Genomic DNA, 22,353 nt, shown 5'->3' with positions numbered 1-22,353 from the left:
TTAAACTGGAAATATTGCCTATTTGGCAACACTGTAACTAAAAATAACTATTTTTTCTAGATTCCCTGACTCATTTCCTTCAAAATGCATCTAACCGATTGTTTATAGACCAAATGAAGCCAAAGATATGAATAAAAGTTCATAATTGGTGATTTTTTTCTTTGGAAAATTTTCCATGCACGATTATGACACGTCATACAAGTTTTTTCATCAATACACACCTATGACACGTGTGAGTGCGACTTTTGTTTATATTTTTAGTGAAAACTCGCAACATAGTCAACCGATCTTCGTAATATTTGAGAGATTAGTACAGAATAGGTAGAAGCATCAATTGTCTTCTCTGAATTGTTGCTACCATTTATAAGTTTCATGATATTAAATCTCAAACTTTAAAAATCGTTTTTCTCGAAATGTGCAAAATGGCGCTTGTCATAAGATAGCACAACAGCGACGATGTATCCTCAAGAAGTCGAAAAATTCGTCTTCGCACGTTTTTAATGAACGAAGTATTCTAATTTAATAAATTTAAATGATTATTTAAAGTCATTGTTAAACTTTAATTTCATTACAATTTTGTTAGCAAATTCCTACCCAGTTTGAAAAGCTTCAAACATGGAGGTAGAATTTAACATAGAAATCATAAGCTGCATCATAGATTCTTGTAAGAATTTTAATTTTTCTTCCGTTACGCTACCTAGATCCATTGGACTAAAGGAAGCGTTGGGTGCAAACGAGATTGAGGGCGTGGTAACCGTTATTTTGGCCTTGTTACCTGCCACTGAGGCATAAGATGACATTGTAGGACGGTGTGACGGAGGTAGAAGAAGTTGTTAATCTATTTTGAATCGGATTAACACGTTTGGACATGTTTTCTTGAAGTGTACCTGAAGAACTAGGTACATTTTTATTTGCTGTTTTTGTTGTCTAGAACGAGAATTTATAATTTTTTCTCGAACAGGACAACCGCAGAAATTCGATTTATGATTTTCGCTACAATTAGCGCATTTGAAACTTTTTGTTGTTTTTTCACCGAACAAGTATCTTTCGTGTGCGACTTATCACCACAGATCATACATTTGGAATCCAAATGACAATTTTTTGTACCACGCCCAAAGCCTTGACATCTACGACACTGAGTCAGATTTTGAATTCTGTCCCCATGTCGTCTATAATGTCCCCACTTTACTCGCACGTGGAACATAAAACGTGCTTTTTCAAATACTTTCAAATTATTAACCTCATTACGGTTAAAATGAATTAAATAAAGCTCCTGGTTAATTCCCGAGCGTACTGGCGTGTTATCGCCGCTAGTCTTTTTCTTCATAAGAATAACTTGTGAAGGAGAAAAGCCAAGTAAATTTTTCAATTCGTTGGATATTTCATTCAAACTTTGACCTTGTGGTAACCCTTTCAAGACAGCCTTGAATGGTCTATCTGTCTTGAAATCATATGAATAAAATGTATATAACTTCTCCGTAAGATACTGGAGTAGTTGTTTGTGGCCAATCAATTCCTCCGCTCGACATTCTCCTTTTCGGCCAATCTGAAAAGAGACTTTCACGTCCGGAAGGAACGTCGAAAGCTCAGTTCGAAAGGCATTGTGCACAATGCGAAGAAATTTACAAATTTCGTTATCTTCACATTCGGATAAAACATCGAATGAGTTGCTGCAATTAATTGAATTATCGGGTGGAGAAGCCATTGTTTTTCCTTTATTTTTAATATTTGGCACACGGCCATTCTGGGAGGACCCAGGCATGTTGGAAGAATGAAATATTTCTTTAGGCTGAATTGTTCTTGAAAAATGTTTTAGTCTTGAAAAAGACTGATTGAGTAGAAAAAGTAGGTAGTCTTGAGAAAGACTAACTGTCGAAAAAATATAGGTAGTCTTGAGAAAGACTGATCGAGCGAAAATATAGGTAGCCTTGAGAAAGACGGTTGCAGTTGAAAAACTCTAGGTAAACCAGGAGCTATCAAGATTTGTGACCGGTTCGAACGGAGGTTCAAGCCGGTATGATGAGCGGAGAGATTGAGTTATGTTAGAGCAGTTTCAGTTTTGATTTGATTTCAAAAAGTTACGAAGCTCTTGGTAGTAAAGTCAAAAGTAAGTACTTTGAAATACACTTTAGTCTTAAAAGAACGTGCATCAATCGGTTTTTGTTAAATTTGGGAAAATTCAACCGAAATTTCCAGAATTTGTGTCCTCACATGTGTCGTGCGAATTGTTTGGATTTTTTTTGTGTCTAACCAGTGCTAATTTGGGTACTAGTTTAGAGACATCGTCTAACTAGACACCCAGATGGTGCTAGTTACTGACGAGATGAATTCGAAACACAAAAAATAAAACTTAATTTAAGTTAAATTTTGCGCTCTTAATGCGCAAAGTGGTTCAGTCCAATTTTTCCTTATGGAAATTTAAGATTGCATAATGCCAGGCGTTTGGCTCCCGAGCCAAAAGACAAGAGTTCGTTTTCGCTTTCTCGTCAGCAAGCCTGAGCTTCTGTATTTGCTTCCCGGGACAAGTCAGTTGCTTTGAACGTTCACATGTGTCGTGCGAACTGTTTGGATTCTTTTTGTGTCTAACTAGTGCTAATTTAGGTACTAGTTTAGATAAATCGTCTAACTAGACACCCAGATGGTGCTAGTTACTGACGAGATGAATTCGAAACACAAAAAATAAAACTTACTTTAAGTTAGGTTTTGTGCCCTTAATGCACAAAGTGGTTCAGCCCAATTTTCCCTTATGGGAATTTAAGATTGCATAATGCCAGGCGTTTGGCTCCCGAGCCAAAAGACAAGAGTTCGTTTTCGCTTTCTCGTCAGCAAACCTGAGCTTCTGTATTTGCTTCCCAGGACAAGTCAGTGGCTTTGAACGTTCACATGTGTCGTGCGAACTGTTTGGATTTTTTTTGTGTGTAACTAGTGCTAATTTGGGTACTAGTTTAGATACATCGTCTAACTAGACACCCAGATGGTGCTAGTTACTGACGAGATGAATTCGAAACACAAAAACTGTTTTTTTACGGTGAAACCCTTATCCCCCCCTTAACATGGAATATATCGAAACACTGATTATTTTGAAGGATGAAGATTTGTCCAGAAAGTCAAGAGCTTCTGGATGGCGTACCACATTAAAGTACATTATAGAATATGATACATCTCAAAAGTCTAATAACTTAGAAAGATGGTGTTCTCGGCAATGTTCTAGAAGAGGTCAAGGGCTACGCGATTACGGGCAAATCAAACTGAAATAGATCCGTCAGGCGGCGCTAGTGAGCATGTACTATTTTTTCAATTTCTATATCTCGAGATCATGATAATTTAGAAGTGTGGTGTCTTCGGCAATATTCATCAGTGTTGAGTGTTGCCTGAAGGCGAATAGATAATTTCAGAATTCAGCAACTAGGCGACACTAGGGAGAATACAACTTCCAGTACATATTAGGTGATGTTTGGTCACGAAAGTTTAATAATTTAGGAAAATGATGTTTTCTGTAAAGTTTCCGAGTAACGATTAAATTGGATATCACCCGCTAAGCGGCGCTAGTGAGCATACACCTTTTACATTTCTTATAAAAGAGATGTATAGAATTCGCTCAAACTTTCAAGATTTTTTCCGAGGCCCGGAGGGCCGAGTCTTATATACCAATCGACTCAGCTCGACGATTTGGGACAATGTCTGTGTGTGTGTGTGTATGTAACGGACAAATTCTCATTCGTGTTTCTCAGCAATGGCTGAACCGATCTTATCCAAAACAATTTTAAATGAAATAGCTAAAAAACAGTATGAACGCTATTAATTTGTTTTTGATTCTGATGTTTAGTTTCCAAGATATGAATGTTTAAATGCGTAAAAATGGCGTTTTTTGCAGTTTTTTCAAATTATCTGCCAAAATTGACAATATAGATTAACAATTTATATGTTTTTAGACAGCTTTAACGAATACCTTTCGAACAAGCTATAGATTGTTGAAATCGGACTAGTATCAAAATAGATAGTTAACATTAAATGCGGACGAAAGATTTTTATCATTTCCCATTGCCAGAAATATGACCAAAAACATGTAATCTATTATTAACGCCAAAACGGCTTATTTTAGATCAATAGTATCTTCGGAGAATTTAATGGAGGTAATATGCCCTTTCTTTTAGTATTGTGTTTTTGCTGATTAATCCCCATATGAGTGAGATATTTTCACAAATTTTCTTGGAAGTGATTATATCGAAATGATGTCTTCAGCAAATTTGTAGCTCTTACTTTTGCGAATAACTTTGCTGAAGACTTCAAATATCCATTTTGAATACTTTAAAAGTTATGGCTTGTTGTTTGTTGATTACTCTGTGTCGCCTATTTATTGTTCAATATAGTAATAATCCATTGAAATAAGCTAAACATTATTTCGATTAAACGAATGTTGTATTTCATTTTACTATCTACAACCGCTAGAAATAATCACCGAACACTTCCAAGTTGTCTGGAAGGAACTTGATAACTTATCAGTACAAAAATGTTCATTTGTGCGAACCTTCTGACTGCAATTTTTCTAACTTATAACCATCGGATCGATCTGAAACATATCGGAAAATGAGAAGCGAAATAAATAACTCCAAGCAACGGCGTAGCCAAGAGAAGGTTTTGGGGTTTAACACCATACAACCCCCCCCCACTCCAAAAAAAAATATTGGATTGAAGTTGAAAATTTATTGATGCAGACTGATTTAATTCAATATTACAATAACAATTATCTGATCCGTAGATTGATAACCTGTTGTTGTAAACTTCATGAGGACTTTTGATAAATTGTCGTTATGGGATCCTGATATGTAACTGATCTATTGGTCTTGATTTCACAGTTGTCTAATAGCATCAATATCAAATTCCTGCCTGAAAACATTCCAATAGAAAATTCCAGAGTTCTGTAATCAATAATAATCATCGGATTTATTTTCAAATTGCGCTTGTTTTTGAAGAAATGTACTGTAGTAAGGGTCTTTATTTAATAGGAAGCGAAGTTAAAATTGATTTAATGTCTATGAAACATAGAACTGCTCACCAAAAAAATGCATAACTTTCAACTTTGCTAAAAATGTTTTTGCCTTTGTCATGCACTCTTGAATTCGTCAATCTAATCCCAACCTGGAGAGCCGAGTGTCATATGCCAATCGACTGAGTTCGTCCAGATCGGAAAATGTGTGTTTGTGTGTGTATGTATGTGTGTATGTGGAAAAAAATGTGACCTCTGTTTCTCAGAGATGGCTGGACCGATTTGCACAAAGTTAGTCTCAAATGAAAGGTACAGCCTTCCCATCAGCTGCTATTCAATTTTTTTATTGATTGGACTTCCGGTTCTGGAGTTACGAGTTGAAGAGTGCAATCACACAGCAAATTCCCATATAAACTGAAATGAAAAATTTTCAAAATCAAATTTGTATTTTTGATGCCAAATGACTTTAAAATGCATGAAACATTGAGATGTTTGACAAAAATTGACTTCTTTGGACTTTGGTACATTTTTGCCTTTCTCATATAGAAAGGTTATGCAATCACTCTTAAAATCGTCAATTATACCGGCCCGGAGGGAGTATGCCGTGAGGGGTTGCTACTTTAAAATTAAAACTAGTTTAAAATTTCTTAACAAGTTGAAAATTTTCGGCAGGACCCGGATCTCCCGGATCCTTCTCTATGATCCGCCGCTGGTTTTAAGCGATGTTTCAGTATCACATAGTATTTCAAGATCGTGGCTGTCGATCCATTGTACGTATGTGCAAATCGTACTGAACATGTAATATTCATTTCCAGCATTGTATTGAACATAACCAACCATGGAATCGTAGTCTGGACAAATGAGACAAGCACAATTGCACCACTAGGTGGATTAAAACAGGTTTTTATTTTGGGAATGCGTCGAGTTGAGACGAAAACGTAATATGATTAATAACGAGAATAACACTTCTCGAATGTAGAGAGAAATTTATGAAAAATGACGATTTACATTCGACTCTAGCAGGTCCTGATCGATTTTGATGAGCATTTTATTTTTGTTGTATGACCAATTATATGTATAGGTCAAATGTTTAAAAACAGTAATTTAAGGTCAAGATAGCATCATTTTGAAACCGCCAATTTCGGAGGTTTAGTATCTTCGATGAATTTTACAAACGTTAAACAGCGCATCATTTGATAAAATAATTTTGACGGTATATCGTCCAAGAAGTATTTATGGTGAATTTTCTCAGGTTAATATTCATGACTACAATAAAGTCTTAACAAATTCGCTAAAAACACGAACTCTGTTACTATTTTCTGAAAATTAATTCTGCATAATTTTAAAACTTCAAAAATTACGGTTTCGGAATTATGCCGTTTGGACAGTATGATCGATTTTCACCAAACCCCCACCAAACCGAATTTCTGGCTACGCCGCTGATTTCAAGTAAGTAGAAACAAAGTCTTTCTACACTCGTCCAAAAGAAACTTCTTCGAATGCTGAATATCTATTATAACACATTGAAACCCCGATTTTATCCGCCAAATATGAACATATGTTTGATGGGCTCTAGCAGACAAACAAGACTGAATTCGAGTAAATCCTTTCTTGAGCATGTTTTCCTTATCATGAAGATATGTGAAAATAAAAAGTTCATCATAATCAGAAATAGTTATCAGACTACATCAAGGGACGAGAATATTTTAACAGCTTCAGTTTATTATAAAGAAAAAAAAAATTGCCCGATTCAGTCAGTGTCCCCATTTTGTCAGCCTAAAATACACCATGAGAATGGTAAAAATGGGTCTTTATTTTATGTATTATTCGCTATGTTTCACATTAATAGGTACATTTCATTTTTGGAGATTTTTTATTGCATCGAACTACAACATTTTTAGATAGTTTTCAAGGGGTTATTTTATAAATTTGGCGAACCTATTCCAATTCGTATACCAATTAATTGGTATACTTAAGGGTTTATATGTTGCAGATAGAGAAAATACTTGCAGATAGAGAAAAAAAAATTTCTACACAATATTACGAAAGGTTATTAAACAATTTTTCCTAATAAGTTTGTGAAAATTATAAACTATTTGAAATTTTTTAATAGTTTTATTTTTTATTTAACCGTGATTTTTTAATAAATAGTGACCATCACTTCACAACGTAGTCTATTTTTCATGGCTTGCGGTTAGCACGATCTCTCGAATTGCTGAACTGAAAATTATGGAATAGAAATTATTTTTTAGTATTCTTTACAGATTTAACTCGCCGCACAGATAGCTCTGAATTAGACCCGCTGGTGCCCTAAGACAATTTCGCTAGATTTTCAGAGCACTGTGCACCCAGTGCATTAACGCAAGTGACGGAAGGTTATCGAAAAGATTCGTGAAAATGAAAATTCCAGTAATGATGATAATTTTCCCAAACGGTTCGTTTTCGAGAGGTTTTTATTTGTTCTTTGGCATTAGGATTAGTGATAATAATTCAAATCAAGGATACTACTGGGAAGTCACCTTTAGAAAAAGTCGATGTCGAAGTAAAATTTGGAACTATGCAGGCATGCACTTCAGAGATAGCGTGATATCAGGAGCTGCGATTTCATTTCAACTCTTTTTTGTGAAAAGGGCGATACTTACAAATGTAAACATAAGGCTTTTTTTCATACATGCGAATGAGGGCTTTGAAACGCTACAAATTAACCTAAAAATTTGGATTCTACGATATTGCTTTCTTAAACTACAGCAAAAAATACAACGGGCGAAACTGTATTTTTGTTTGTTTATTTAAAGTTTCGCCCTCCACGCTCCATGCAAACAAACAGGGCGATACTTTTTTGCTAGCAGTTTAGAGGCGAAACTGTTATTTTCGTATTTTTTTAGGATTATCAAGCTGATACCAGCTGTAAATAGTAACAATGATCGCTGTTGAAAAAACCCGGACGAAATCGGTGGTGTAAAACGGTGCTTATTGTAAAAAAAACGTAAGGGCGATACTTCAATGCTGATAGGTGGGACCGAAAAAGTAAACAATCGCCAAAGGGGCGATACTATCATTTTGTCAATTTCAATAGTAAAAACAAATTTTAATTTAATGATTTCAAATACTTTATGAAGTTTTGGGTTACGATCACTGAATCATGCAATCTGGGATGTAAAAAACACAATAGTTCTTAAATAGGAAATAAAACCAAGTCTGGAAATATTCACTGTTGATTTTCTTTGAATGGTATCACTGCTAGTATCGCCCTTTTCAAGAAAAAGCGTTGATTAGTTCTCAGTCGCGTTGGAAATTTGAGTAAAGTGTAACTTCAAATCGATTCAAAAAAAATTTCGATTTTTTTGGCTCAGTACAATATATAACCCCTTTAGGAAAATTCAGTTTTCCCACCACAATTTAGATATTTTATTAACAGAGCATTAACAATAATTCGTTGGTATGTCTATTTTATGGGCCATTTTTTCGCTTTCCCATTGATTTGGTTTGAGATTTCTAGCACTGATGTTGTCCTATGCTGATTTGAGCGATTCTTTGAGTCCTGCCACTATCCTATGTAGTATGTGTTATCAAAAACATCGCGAAGCATAAAGTTCTAAATGTTCTCAATAATATCCGAAGAGAGTGATAAGAGTTATAAGAAATGTCTCATCACACTGTTGGGTGGATTAAAATCGTTTTTATTTCAGTATCTACAAATGAAGGTAATTTAGAAGGGGGAAGTCTTCAGCAAAGTTGCTCGAGATGTCAAGGACTGCCCGATGGTGACACATTAGTTTGGAATACTCTCATTATGCGGCACTAAACCTATTAATTTTCATCTGCCAACAACTTAATCTTCAATATAAAACTCACACCCATAAAGTTGAAAAATTTTCCATTTTGATTCATCGACGGACCCTCATGTGCATTGAGCATGTCCAAAACTATTGATTTAGGTCTGCCAACAACCTGCCGTTCAATTCAATATAAAACTCACTCTCATAAAGTTGATTTTTTTTGACACATTGGTGGACCCCTCTGTGCATTGGAAATGCCCAAAACTATTGATTTTCATCTGGTTTTAAAAACGACAACCAACAACATTGTTTACTAGGTACTAGTGATGAAACATTCGTCTTGATATATGATTGCTTGGATTCCAGTTTGCACACAAAGTTGTTTGCTGTCATTTTTCACCCCCGCAGCCAGTTACACGCTTATCTCACTTCTCACCTAGTTACTGCCGAAGACGAAACACCTTAGAACTCTAAACACCTTGCTCTGCATAATCACGAACAAAGTAGTGCGATATAGTTGCTTTGACAATTCCAGTTTTTATAAAAATAAAACAAATTTTCTGAAAAATCATTTGGCATCCCTGCACTAACACAAATATTTCATGTGTTTGCACTCTTGAAAATTCATGAAGTTCAAACAGCATAAAATTTTTTTCGCATGGCGATTTGTTTGTCGTATACACCGGTTTGAATATATTTGACAAACAGTGTACTGATACATCAAACTTGTTTTATTAGTTTTGTCAAACAATATTAGGCGTAACGTCCGGTAACGCATCAATGCAAATATTTGATGAAAAAAGTTTGTTAAACAGTTGATCTCGTGTACTGGTCCCGTCAAATTTGTTTGTCAAACACGTTTATTTGATCAAATTTTGCTTCATCAAATAATTTACGTTATGACAAACAGTGTACTTGTAGCTTGGCTCTCACCGGCAAAAATTTCTTTGGATGATGTTGCTTCACGACTAAATAGCGCCTGCGAAGCATTGCACAGCAAATGGCTTGAAAGGAATAATTCTTCATCATGTATACACATTAGACCGGCAACAACTGACTATTTTTCGGAACCCTGTTAAATCAAGCGGTAATTGGCTTCACATACCATTTGTCAAATATGAGCTTTTTCTGAAAACTCTAGTTCACTCACAAGAGTTTTCAAATTTGTATGGGAAAATATATGAAAAATTGGAAATAGAAACAAAAAATTCAGTAAAAAATGCCAGTATCATGTTGTGCATCCCAAAATCTGCAGATTTATAGCTTAAGGTGTAAGCATCAACATTGCCGACTCCGAACATTGCCAATTGATCCGATTTTGCAGTAAAAAGATATTGTCTTATGAAGTTATGAGTTCCCTCTCCTTCTCGCGCAAGCTTAGAATAGGAGATTACAAAAAATCGGTTGGTCTTCAAAGTTAAATAACTTTTTCGGAGAGCCTCCAATCAGTATGCATTCTTCAACAAAGCTGTTTGTTACAAAATAAGCTACGCGACCATAAGTTTTGAGGTATGTAGGGTTACTGTGGTAAATTTTTATTGAGCATGAGCATGATGACGCACAATTCGTAGTTGCTACTCCGTGATTGACCAGAACAAGCGAATTTGCACAGAGAATCAACGAATGGGGCTTGGGAGTAGCTATCCATTCTCAATGTGCACGTTTCGAGTGTTCTATACTTTGGAATGTCAATAACGGCGCCGGCCACGTCCTTACAGTCATCGGGGAAGGAAAGGAATGTTAGTGTAACAAACGTTGTTATGGAGACCGTTAGTTGATATATATATATATATATATATATATATATATATATATATATATATATATATATATATATATATATATATATATATATATATATATATATATATATATATATATATATATATATATATATATATATATATATATATATATATATATATATATATATATATATATATATACACTCAGGTTTTTTTTTACGCGGGGGATACGAGCCGCGTAAATGAAAACCGGGTAAATGAGCCGCGTAAATGAAAATCCGGGTAAATGAAAACCGCGTAAATTTCAAAATCCGCGTAAATGAAAACCGCGTAAATTTCAAAATTCGCGTAAATGAAAACCGCGTAATTTCAAAATCCGCGTAAATGAAAACCGCGTAAATTTCAAAATCCGCGTAAATGAAGACCACTTAAATTTAAGAATCCGCGATAAAGGGAACCTCATTGATGGATACCGCGTAAATTCCAAAATCCGCATAAATGAAAACCGCGTAAATTTCAAAAACCGCGTAAATGAAAACCGCGTAAATTTCAAAATCCGCGTAAATGAAAACCGCGTAAATTTCAAAATCCGCGTAAATGAAAACCGCGTAAATTTCAAAATCCGCGTAAAAAAAAACTTGAGTATATATATATATATATATATATATATATATATATATATATATATATATATATATATATATATATATATATATATATATATATATATATATATATATATATATATATATATATATATATATATATATATATATATATATATATATATATATATATATATATATATATATATATATATATATATATATATATATATATATATATATATAATTTTCTTAAAATAGTAAATGATAAGGATAACCATTATTATCATGTAAATAATGAATCTCAGCAAGTTCAACAATTTGTTCTTTGACTCCATACAATTACCTATTTTCGTTTCGACGCAAAATTATTTTTATCACATCGTTTCATATGCAAAAACGACGATTTAGAACCCACTACATTTGTGGTGAGATCATGCTATGTTAATTATTCAATAGCAGCGAAAGGAAAAGAGATATGGATAAAGCGTCAAATAACAAGTTATAGAGAATATTAAGGGGCACCAAATGAACAATAGTAACGATTAATTTTGTAGATTAATAATTAGAATAGTTACAAAAATCCTCGAAAAACGCTAATTGTGAACAGTTTTACTAGTAAAAAGTCATTTAGTACCCTTAATTCGTGCATACATCGATAGAAAATTTTCTCAGCTTTCGAATGAAACCTTGCAAATAACGATATAGAGTATATTTTTTAGATTATAGTCTTTAAAGTATTTGCAAGTCAATCACAGGAAAAGTTTAACGATGAAATTACTAAAAAATGAGAAAAGATAGATGTTTAAGAACAAATTATGAATCGTCCTAAAACCCTACTTTTGGATAATGGATATTGCTATACAGTAATGTTTCGATTATATCACGCTTATATATCCATATATGTATGCATATTTCTGTGTATATACATATGTGTATCTACGTATCTTAGTATGCATATTAGGGTGTCCCAAAATGACATCATGTTAAAAAAGTCATCGGGCTCACTTCTTAAATGAAAGGTTAGGGTATTAGGACCACTTTCTTCTTCGGAGTGAGTTTGCTAAAACGCTTCCTACTGGTGGCGACTTTTGATTTTTTGAAATATGGGCCGATTGTGGATAAAATTTCAAATTTATGCCTGTTGAAGTGGTCCTGAACTGTCTTAGATATTTTTTCAGCATTTTTTATTTTTTTGGAGATCCAAACGGAGAAGTTTGGTTAGTTAGTTTGTACAAATTTTGAATTATAAGAGCGGCAGAGCCATTAAAACTTAGTAAAAAGTGAAATTTTTGGTGCTTTTCAGTATTTTTTCTTCAAAACTGGGTATCCACAAAATTTTAAAAGTACAGAAAACACTTTATATAGTTGAGCCAAATTCAGAGGCGTAATTTTGCTGAAGAAAGTGTGTAGCTACGGCCAATGGGGTATAAGTTATTTACGTTTTTGTTAAATAACCTTTTGACATTTTATGATATTCATAAAAAATAACACTGTTCTACAAAATAAAACAACTTAAGTGGGCTTAGTCCGCATATTATTTTTCGGAAAATAGAAGGAAAATGATGAAAAATGCCGTTTTTCGCTTGTCTCTAGTACATCAGAATCGGTTTTTATGAGCATTTGACAATTTTTTTTAAAAATATTTTCTATATTAATAGCCACCTAGCGGGTTTGAAAATCACTAAAATTAAACAAATATGTCGAGTTAATGGCAAGTTATGGCGTATATTTGAAGGCTGAATTAATTAACGTACTTACATTTTGTATATAAAGTCTTATTTTCATGTTAGGAACTTTGAAGTGGAGAAAAATGCAGAAGAGTGAGGTGAGTGTTGAAAAACTGATATTTACTGTTTAGATCACATAATTCCGATATAGTCAAATTCAGGGCAAATATCCTCGAAAAAGTTTTACAACAGAATACAGCGCATCTTCTGACATAATCGTTTTGTTGAAGATGCCTCCTAGAAGTAATTATGGAGAATTAACTCTTCAAAAAATAATTAGACTTGGCGTCATTAGCAAAGTTATTATTTTTATAATTTAAGTTACAAAAAAAATCATCAGATGCTCATTAAACCTCGTCCTGACATACTAAAGACGTACAGAAAACGTCATTTTTCAAAATTTTCCTTCTATTTTTCGAAAAACAATGTGTGATCAAAGCACATTTGAACTGATTTACTTTTTGGAACAGAATTATTTTTGATACATTGCTAAAAATGTCAAAGGTAATCTAACAAAAACTTAAATAACTCATACACCATTAGCCATAGCTATACACTTTCTTCAGCAGAATTACGCCCCCGAGTTCGGCTCAACTATATAAAGTGTTTTCTGTACTTTCAAAATTTGGTAGATACCCAGTTTTGAAGAAAAAATACTGAAGAACACCAAAAATTTCACTTTTTACTAAGTTTTAATGGCCCTGCCGCTCTTATAATTCAAAATTTGTACAAATTAACTAACCAAACTTCTCCGTTTGGATCTCCAGAAAAATAAAAAAATGCTGAAAAAAATCTAAGACAGTTCAGGACCACTTAAACAGGCATAAATTTGAAATTTTATCCAAAATCGGCCCATTTTTCAAAAAATCAAAAGTCGCCACCAGTAGGAAGCGTTTTAGCAAACTCACTCCGAAGAAGAAAGTGGTCCTAATACCCTAACCTTTCATTTAAGAAGTGAGCCCGATGACTTTTTTAACATGATATCATTTTGGGACACCCTAATGCATATGTAAGTCAGTATGTATTTATAAATAAATATAACTAGGCGTGATATAATCGAAACATTACTGTACAGTAAAGACCCGTTTTTATCATCCCCTTGGTGAATTTTAAGCTGATAAAACAGGGACATTGATAAAATCGGGACATAGGGTGATGAGCCTATTTTCACCATACTAAGCAAGGTGCCTCACTAATTCGATAATTTCTTGCCTTACAATCAATGGAATGCGCAAAAATGGACATCAAACGCTTTGCTTCGATGTTAAGAACACAAATGCATTGAAAACAGTAAAATAGGGATCTTTAATTTGGAAAAAAAATGTTCCAGTTTTTCATATGTATTGATAGCGGGTGTCCTTACGAGTACACTCATATCATTTTTAAACCTTATTTTTGTATGATTTTAAATTAAAAAAAACCAAATTAAATTCAACCAGCAAACTGACAGTTGTCCTACTAAATGACGTATCTGCAAATATCTCGTTCGCCTCATTGTTAACCGGGACAGCACCCCACACAGCATGATCTGGCACTTTTTCAATCTGCTAGCAGCCTGCCATCCCAAGTTTCATCTGCAAACTATGGTAGCTCTGATCGTGCAAGTCGCATGGGTTTGGAAACAAACTAAAAAATGTTTTTTTCAAAAAACCCAAAAAATTGAAAAAGGACTGAGATATTAACTCACGGTACTAATCTGCATCAGAATATGCATTAAACCGCACACTCCTAAAGATCCTTATTCTCGTGTTTGAGCACATTGAAAACTCGAAACGAGTGCCCCTATTGTTGCGCTACCATTTGACTCAATGCGTTAAACAAAGATGGCAGACACTGCTCTAACCAACGGCTTCAAATGGGTAGGGTGATAATAGAAACATGGCGCAAATAGGCTCATCATCCTATATTTTTCTCTTTTTAATAAACCGAAGCTCTTAAAATATTCTTCTATGGTCCTTAGCAGGGATGCCAAAGGTACTGGTAAACTACATTTTTTTCGGTATATTTACATTTGCACAAGCCGTACAGCCCGCTACAGCGACGCTTCACTACAGCTCTTGCCAGAACGGTAGCCATACCGAGTACATTTTCCCGTGGAGCAGTAGAATACATTTTTGTTTTGCTGCTGTACTCCGACTGCTCGGTGAGAGTGTGGCGTAGTAAAGTTTGTTCTCTCGCTTTGTACATTTTTCTGTGCATAGTGAAAGGGAGAGGCCCACACACGAAAGCGATGATGCCGGTCGTGGCGTAAACGAACCGCATTTATTGTAGTCGTTTTTGATTGAAAATATTGAATAGATTAAAAATATTAAAAGTGTAAAATAAGCAAAGAGAAGCTGTACCGCCCGCGTCTGGTGGCTGTACTGGGGGCAGTATTTCTTTGTCATGTTACTGCTTTGCTTACAGACTGCCGTACAGCACTGGGCGTCCTGCAATAGCGAACGACAGCAGCGTCAAAAGAGAAATGAGAATGTAGGCAGAAAAAATACAGCCGCAGAAAAGGTAGACATTTTGCATCCTTGGTCCTTAGATATAGCCGCGCAACCTTTTCTGATTATTTAGTTTAAGTTCCCCTTAAGGGAGTCTAACAGCGCAAAATTTATAAAAAAATTAATATTTTTGTTTTTGCATTTTTCGGATCTCCAAGATAAGAAATATATGCCCAAGAAAGGATTTACTCGAATTCAACTTGGTTGAAATAGGTAATTGTATGGAGTCAAAGAACAAATTGTTGAACTTGCTGAGATTCATTATTTACATGATAATAATGTTTTAAAGATTTTCTTCCATTTAATTCCACTATGTTTGATAAATTTTAAATAAATTACTTTGAAAAGGTTACTTAATCTCATTAGCTGAAACATGTGAGGGCATCACTCAATGGGAAATTTTCTCACCTTCCCAATGGATCTAAAAGATTTGTATACAAGGTATACTTTTTGAGTTAGAGGTATTTTAAGACAAATAAGTTTTTAACACAAAAAATTCAATAACACACTAACACATTTTACGTTTTCGCCGAGTAAATTTATAAAAGTGAAAAAACGGCTTTTTGTTCCACTTCACAGGTGTTTTCAACACTTTCTAAATGTTTTAGGCTTATTGCAGCCGCAGAACACTTTTTTATGATTAAGAACGACAAAAAACCATAAGAAAATTGCAAAAGTTTAACGCGTAGATTTTTCCCTCATGTGACTTTACAGTGGTGCCAGGATCAGTTGGGTTATGTCGGTTAATGTTATTTTACGGGGTTATGTTACGGGGTTATGTCGGTTAATGTGAAACCTAATATCGTACAATAATATTCATTTCAGTAATTATCTATGCAAATGTTTTCAAATGACGGTAAAGCATATAAAACAACAATCATCATCACTTACATTGTGTTAGGGCCTACTTGGACACGTTTGATTCGTTGCTGGGCATTCGCTTCGTGTAATAATCGGAGACGAATGAAAGTTTGCATGGATAAAAATGGGCGGTTTGTTCGTTTGACGTTTTCAGCTGCGTAACTGAATATTGAAAATTAAGGTTGCACAGAGAATGCCCAAAATTCGCAAACGAAAAAAGCAGTTTTTATGAAGATCTGACATACGGTGTGGAAAAAAACTGCTTTTTTCGTTTGCGAATTTTGCGCATTCTCTGTGCAACCTTAATGCGGCTGAATATGATCAATTTTCATTCAATGAATTTGAATATTTTTAATTCTGGATCTAACAACTGGCCTTATGCAGCGGAGCTAATGTGATGCGACCTAGCCGCATATCTGAGGCTAGGGATCTAAAGCGGCGCAAAGCCGCTGAGGATCCGATGGATGAGGTGTTGATCCGTCCGCCGCCGGAGTTATAAGTAAACCTGTAATCTTCTCGTTTGCCCAGTTTTCTCAAACCTGGGGGCTGTAGCTGGTTTAAAGCCGCCTGAGCGGCAGAGATGTCTGACAGTATGTAAAAAAGCGATGTGGTGTAGTCACATTAGGGACCGTTCATGAATTACGTAACGCAAAAAATGACCAATATGAACTCCCCCTCCCCCCATGTAACAAATTGTCACATATTTCTCTATCTCCCCTCCCGTATTACTTAACAAATTCCTTAGATTTTTTTCTTCAGCAAAACCATGTTACGTAACGTTCTAACTTACTCACCCTCCCCCATATGTCACAACTTGTACCCCCTTCACCCCCTAAGAGCATTACATAATTTAGTCAGTGGTCGGTTGACTAATGCGGTTACGCCATGTGCACATCCCTTTTCTACATACTGTCCAACTTCGCTACCGCTCAGTCGGCTTTAAACTAGCTATATATATTTGAGTAAACCGGGCAAACGAGAGTACTACAGGGCAAACGAGTATAACTCCAGCGGCGGGTTGCTCAACACCTCGTCCAACGGATATGCTTTGGCCTCGGATATACTGCCAAGCTGCACCACATCAGCTTTGCTGCGTAAGCCCAGTTGTTAGAGCACTGTCATTGTTATGAATGTTACTAAGCACCACTTATTTTTTTCAGTTTATTAAACTTTGGTTAAAAATTTTTGCGTTTCCGACCTCGGATTCTGTTTATTTACAATAAAATACGTCATTTGGGAAAAACTGGGTAATTTTAGAGAAAATTTAGAATAAGACGTAAGTAACAATGAGAGATTTTCTTTGGAGTCATTCTCTTCTGTTCATTATTCGACCATTTCAACATTTACTACTCTACTGTTTGCATAATATTCTAGTAAAAACCGTCGGCTTTCGATATGTACTGGAAAATTAGTGCAAAGTGTTGTAATGACGTCGTAATAAACGAAAAAGAAAGTAAACAAAGAGAGACTCTCAATGTTACTTACGTCCTATTGAAATTTTTCTCTAGAATTGTCCTGAATCGCTGCTTTTTCGAAAAATAGGTTATTTTTGTCGGAAATGGTTTTAAATGGCTTATTTTACAACAAAAAAATGAAAAAAATCAGAGGGAGAGCTTTAAAGTAGTTTAAGGACATGCTGAATGGAGTCATAAGGTTGCAGCTAAAACGACTGCCGTGGTTTTTGCTTCTTCTTTTTATTTCATAGTCAAAATCAAAACCTTGCCTTGGTGCGCAAGACAAAATCGTTTGTAACATAAATGTCTTATCTCAGATTGCTTAGAATTTGTATCACTCTATGTAAGCATGTCATGCAGATGAATAGATTCTCTTCGCGAAATTTTGATTCGTTTGTACCTTTTTATTCTTCAAAACAAATGAAACACAGGGTACAAAAATCAGTCAGCTGAGCTTGAGCTTATGCGACCACCCCTGGCTGCTACTCCGTTATCGATCGGGACTAGCTGAAGTTGCACAGGGAATCAGTAGATAATTATGCTTGGGATTAGCGAAACATCTTTCAATGTGCAACTTCCTGGTAATCCTAATCAATACCGGCGCCGGCCAGGCCCGAACGTAGATCGCGGAAGGAAAGGGAAGGAATGGTTAGTCCGATACTTGCTTTTGCTAGAGGCCGTATATACTACTGCGCACTCCACAAGTATCACGGGAGGAGGATATTTTTGTTAGTAGAATATAAAAGCTGAATATACTTCTTCTTTACCGACGCCAGAGAGGTGATTCTACTACCTGGACTAGATATCGATCCACCAATTCCATGGTCCGGGGACCAACGGCTTTACTTCCCTTCCGAAGGAAGACGTGACCACAGATTTTTTCACCTCAGAAGAATCTCAAAGACCTCGGCTGGAATTGAATCCAGGCCAACTGGAATGAGTGACGGTCACGCTTACCAAAAATCAGTCAGCTGATTGCTAAACGATACCCTTGCTTGCATGTCAGCTCCTATCGGTATAGTACGTGGTAGCTGCACACAGCTGCTGAACGTAACCCGAACATACCCGAACCTTTATTGTGATTCTGGCATCGCTTCACCTTAAACTGAAAAAATAAGCTGTTCCTAGTAACCGTACTCACAGTGCTATTGCGCAAGAAAAAGTGACGTTTGGGCAAAGCCGCTGAGAATGCGCCGGACGAGTTGGTGTTGTTTTCGATGTCAAAAGTGCAAGTGGTCGGTGTTATATCAGACCGGACTAAGTCGCAAAATATCAAAAAAATGAGATAATGATAGCACTGGATAAAGAAATTTTTCAGTTACATTCGACTTTTGCCAGGTTTGAAATAAAGAATAATAAGCAAGAATTATGGTAAAAAGTAATAGTACTCAATCATAATGGCTATACCTAGTTTAAATTGGACAGCACGAAAAAAAACGATATGGCGTAGCCACATTAGAGCATGTTCAGGAGAGTTTCAGTTTTAGATTTATAATTTTGACAGTTCTATAATATAAGAGCATGTTCAGGAGTGTTTCAGTTCTAGATTTATAATTTTGACAGTTCTATTATATAAAAGTAAAAATTTTAAAACTAGAACTTGCTGTCCCCAGCAGCAGTTGTAGCGGATGTTCTATTCAGTTTAAAATTTATGTCTCGCCATTCCTTCAGCGTTACTGCATTCAAATTTATTTTTCCTCAGTCTATCGGGTCTAAGTGTATGTGCTGAAAACTTTGCATGTATTTAAAACCCAGTTCTAAACGTGTTTTAAAATCAGCAACAAATGGAACGGAGTCGTATAGCAGTTTTAAATTTTGAAACAAAACTGTTCGAAATAATAAAACAAAACGCTCTGCTGGGGATGTGAATGTTTCAGTTCCAGTTCTACTTTGAAACACCTATACAAAATAAAACGCTCCTGAACATGCCCTAAAACAAAAAAATTTAAAACTAGAACTTTCTGTACCCAGCAGCACTTTTAACGGGTTTTCTATTCAGTTTAAAATTCATGTCTCGCCATGCCTGCCTAAGTGTCTCTGCTGAAAACTTTGCATGTATTTAAAACACAGTTCTAAAAGTGTTTTAAAATCAGCAACAAATAGAACGGCGTCGTATAACAGTTTTAAATTTTGAAACAAAACTGTTCTAAATAATAAAACAAAACGCTCTGCTGGGGATGTGAATGTTTCAGTTCCAGTTCTACTTTGAAACTCCTATATAAGATAAAACGCTCCTGAACATGCCCTTAGGCATTAACAATGTTTCATTTGTTTCAATAACAATACAACAAATTACTGTGTAATTTATTGCCAATAAATGCACATGGAAAATTGTTATGTTAACATTGAATTAGGTCAAGGAAGAATAAAGGATAATGTGAAACTTGAATACTCAAACAGTTAGTAACAATAGGATAGTATTTATTAACACAAATAACATATTGTCACTGCCTAAAGTGACTACGCCACATCGCTTTGTTTGTGTTAAACTAGAGATAACCCCTATATTTGAGTATACCGGGCAAACGAGTGGCTCACAGGTTTGTTTACACTTTCGACAGCGAAAACAAGACCACCTCATCCGGCGGATTCTCAGCGACATTGCGCCGCTTCGAATCCTTGAACTTGGTTATGCTGCCAAACCGCACAATAATACCTTCGCCCCAAACGTCACTTTCTCATGCGAAATACCACTGTTAATACGGTTACTAGGAACAAATTATTTTCAAGTTTAAACCACTTTAAAGCTTTCCCACCGATGTTTTTTCATTGGTGTAAATTAGGCCATTTAGAACCATTTCCGCAAAAATTTACCCATTCTTCGAAAAAGCCGCAATTCGGAACAATTACCTCCCTTCGTTTGCCCGGTTTACTCAAACATAGGGGCTATAGCTAGTTTAAAGCCGACTGAGCGGTAGCGAAGTCGGACAGTGTGCCAAAAAGCGATGTGGCGTAGCCATATTCGTCAACCAATTTGTTTTGTTAATAAATAAAAGAACACTGACTAATGTGGCTACACCACATCGATTTTTATTTAAACTAGCTATAGCCTCTATGTTTGAGTTAATCGGGCAAACGAAAAGATCACAGGTTTGCTTGCTATTCCGCCGGAAAGATTATCAAACACTCGTCCGACGGATCCTCAGCGGCTTTGCGCCGCTTCGGATCCTTGGCCTCGACTATGCGGCCAAGCCGCATCATACCAGCTCCGCACCATAAGCTCACATGGTTCTGGCAGTATGGCATTGTTATCAGTGTTAAAAACTTATTTTTTCAGTTTAGCAAGCTTTGGTAATAAATTTTACATTTCCGCTCTCGGATTCGGTTTATTGAGGTTAAAATACACCATTTTAGCAAAAAACCGCATTAAAAATGGACCTCTAAACATAAAGTCTCTAAACTAGACAATTACCCGAAGGGATCACAGGTTTGCTTACTATTCCGCCGGAGTTAGTCATCGTCTCGTCCCGCATCACACCAGCTCCGCTCCATAAGCTTACTTGCTATGGCAGTATGTGATTGTTATGAGCGTTATTAAGCACAACTTTTTTCAATTTATCAAACTTTGGTAAAAAAATTACATTTCCGCTCTCCGATTCGGGTTATTGAGGTTAAAATACACCATTTTAGCAAAAAACCGCATTAAAAATGGACCTCTAAACATAAAATCTCTAAACTAGACAATTACCCATCGATTGTTGCGTTTGAGCTAGAATCCATACTGACTTCATTCAGGATCCCGAATGTTTTAACCGGGTAAAAAATGAAGAGAAAACAGAAACGGTTTTCTTTTGTTTGTGTACTTTAAGTTGCTCCTGGTACTGGAACAAATATATATTCATGATATTGGATAACTGGCATCACTTGTAATACAAATTTGCCAGCCTGCGCCCTTTTGAAAATGCAACCGTAAATCCATAGGTGCACGCCAAGTGAAATGAAAAAGCTCAAAATGGCGCGCCATTTTCTGGTCCCATTTACTAAGAAAACTAGCCGCTATTGATAATGCAGTTAAACTGACGTATGGTAAAATTAATATTTTTGCATACCTGCAATGGTGGGTGTCGATAGCGCAGAATTTTCATTGTTTTCCTTCTCAATTGCTTCCTTGAGACGCTCCACGAGAACAGCCTTCACTCCCTTAGTATCCAAATTTCGAGAGGCCAATTCCGTTTTCAAATCGTTAACTTTCATTTTATTGTAGTCCATCTTTGCGAGTAATACGCTTCGTTTGTGTCACACAAAAGTTACAAGCGTTTGAACACTCAAAATCAATGAAAACTGTCGTAATAAGACACGCGTCTAAACTTCTTTCAACTGAGCAAGTAATGCGGCGACGATAGAAGTTAAAAGTGAAATTGGGGTTTGTAGCAGTGTGTGTAAACGTCAACGTACCGCTCTAATAGCTTTACCCAAAGACGATAGTATTGATATAAAGAAAAGACACGCGGCCGCGCAGAGAACCAGAGAATAATCGTAAGGCTGCCCACTGAGACGTCCAAAAATTGTTTCAAAATCGTTCAACACGGGTTCAACGATGGACGTTTATTGAACGGTTATTTGGACATCATTCAAATTGGTTCAATGAACGATACCGACTCAATCGGTTTCGGAATCAGTTGTTGCATTTGAGCTGGAATTCACACTGATTCCATTCAGGATTCCGAATCAAATTCCGAATGGTTTGACCGGAATTAGGGCAT

At 35.7% G+C, this 22,353-nt stretch overlaps 1 protein-coding gene across 5 annotated transcripts in view; it reads right to left on the bottom strand.

Moving 5' to 3' along the window:
• Positions 1 to 22,013, bottom strand: part of LOC131682828 (heterogeneous nuclear ribonucleoprotein U-like) — a 324,249-nt gene extending 302,236 nt beyond the window's left edge. For 4 of the 5 annotated variants that reach the window (XM_058964599.1, XM_058964596.1, XM_058964597.1 and 1 more), the window contains exon 1: positions 21,700 to 22,013. In XM_058964599.1, the coding sequence (XP_058820582.1) occupies positions 21,700 to 21,859 (160 nt within the window). In that variant the 5' untranslated portion in view covers positions 21,860 to 22,013. Of the gene's footprint in view, positions 1 to 21,062; positions 21,273 to 21,699 lie in introns of those variants that run through there. The other variant, XM_058964598.1, reaches the window with a different exon arrangement.
• Between the last annotated feature and the right edge of the window lie 340 nt (positions 22,014 to 22,353).

The sequence above is a fragment of the Topomyia yanbarensis genome, chromosome 2 (assembly GCF_030247195.1).
Source record: "Topomyia yanbarensis strain Yona2022 chromosome 2, ASM3024719v1, whole genome shotgun sequence".
In the NCBI taxonomy this organism is placed as follows: Eukaryota; Metazoa; Arthropoda; class Insecta; order Diptera; family Culicidae; genus Topomyia; species Topomyia yanbarensis.
The sequence above is the reverse complement of the archived record's forward strand: the minus strand, read 5'-3'. Positions and strand labels throughout refer to the sequence as shown.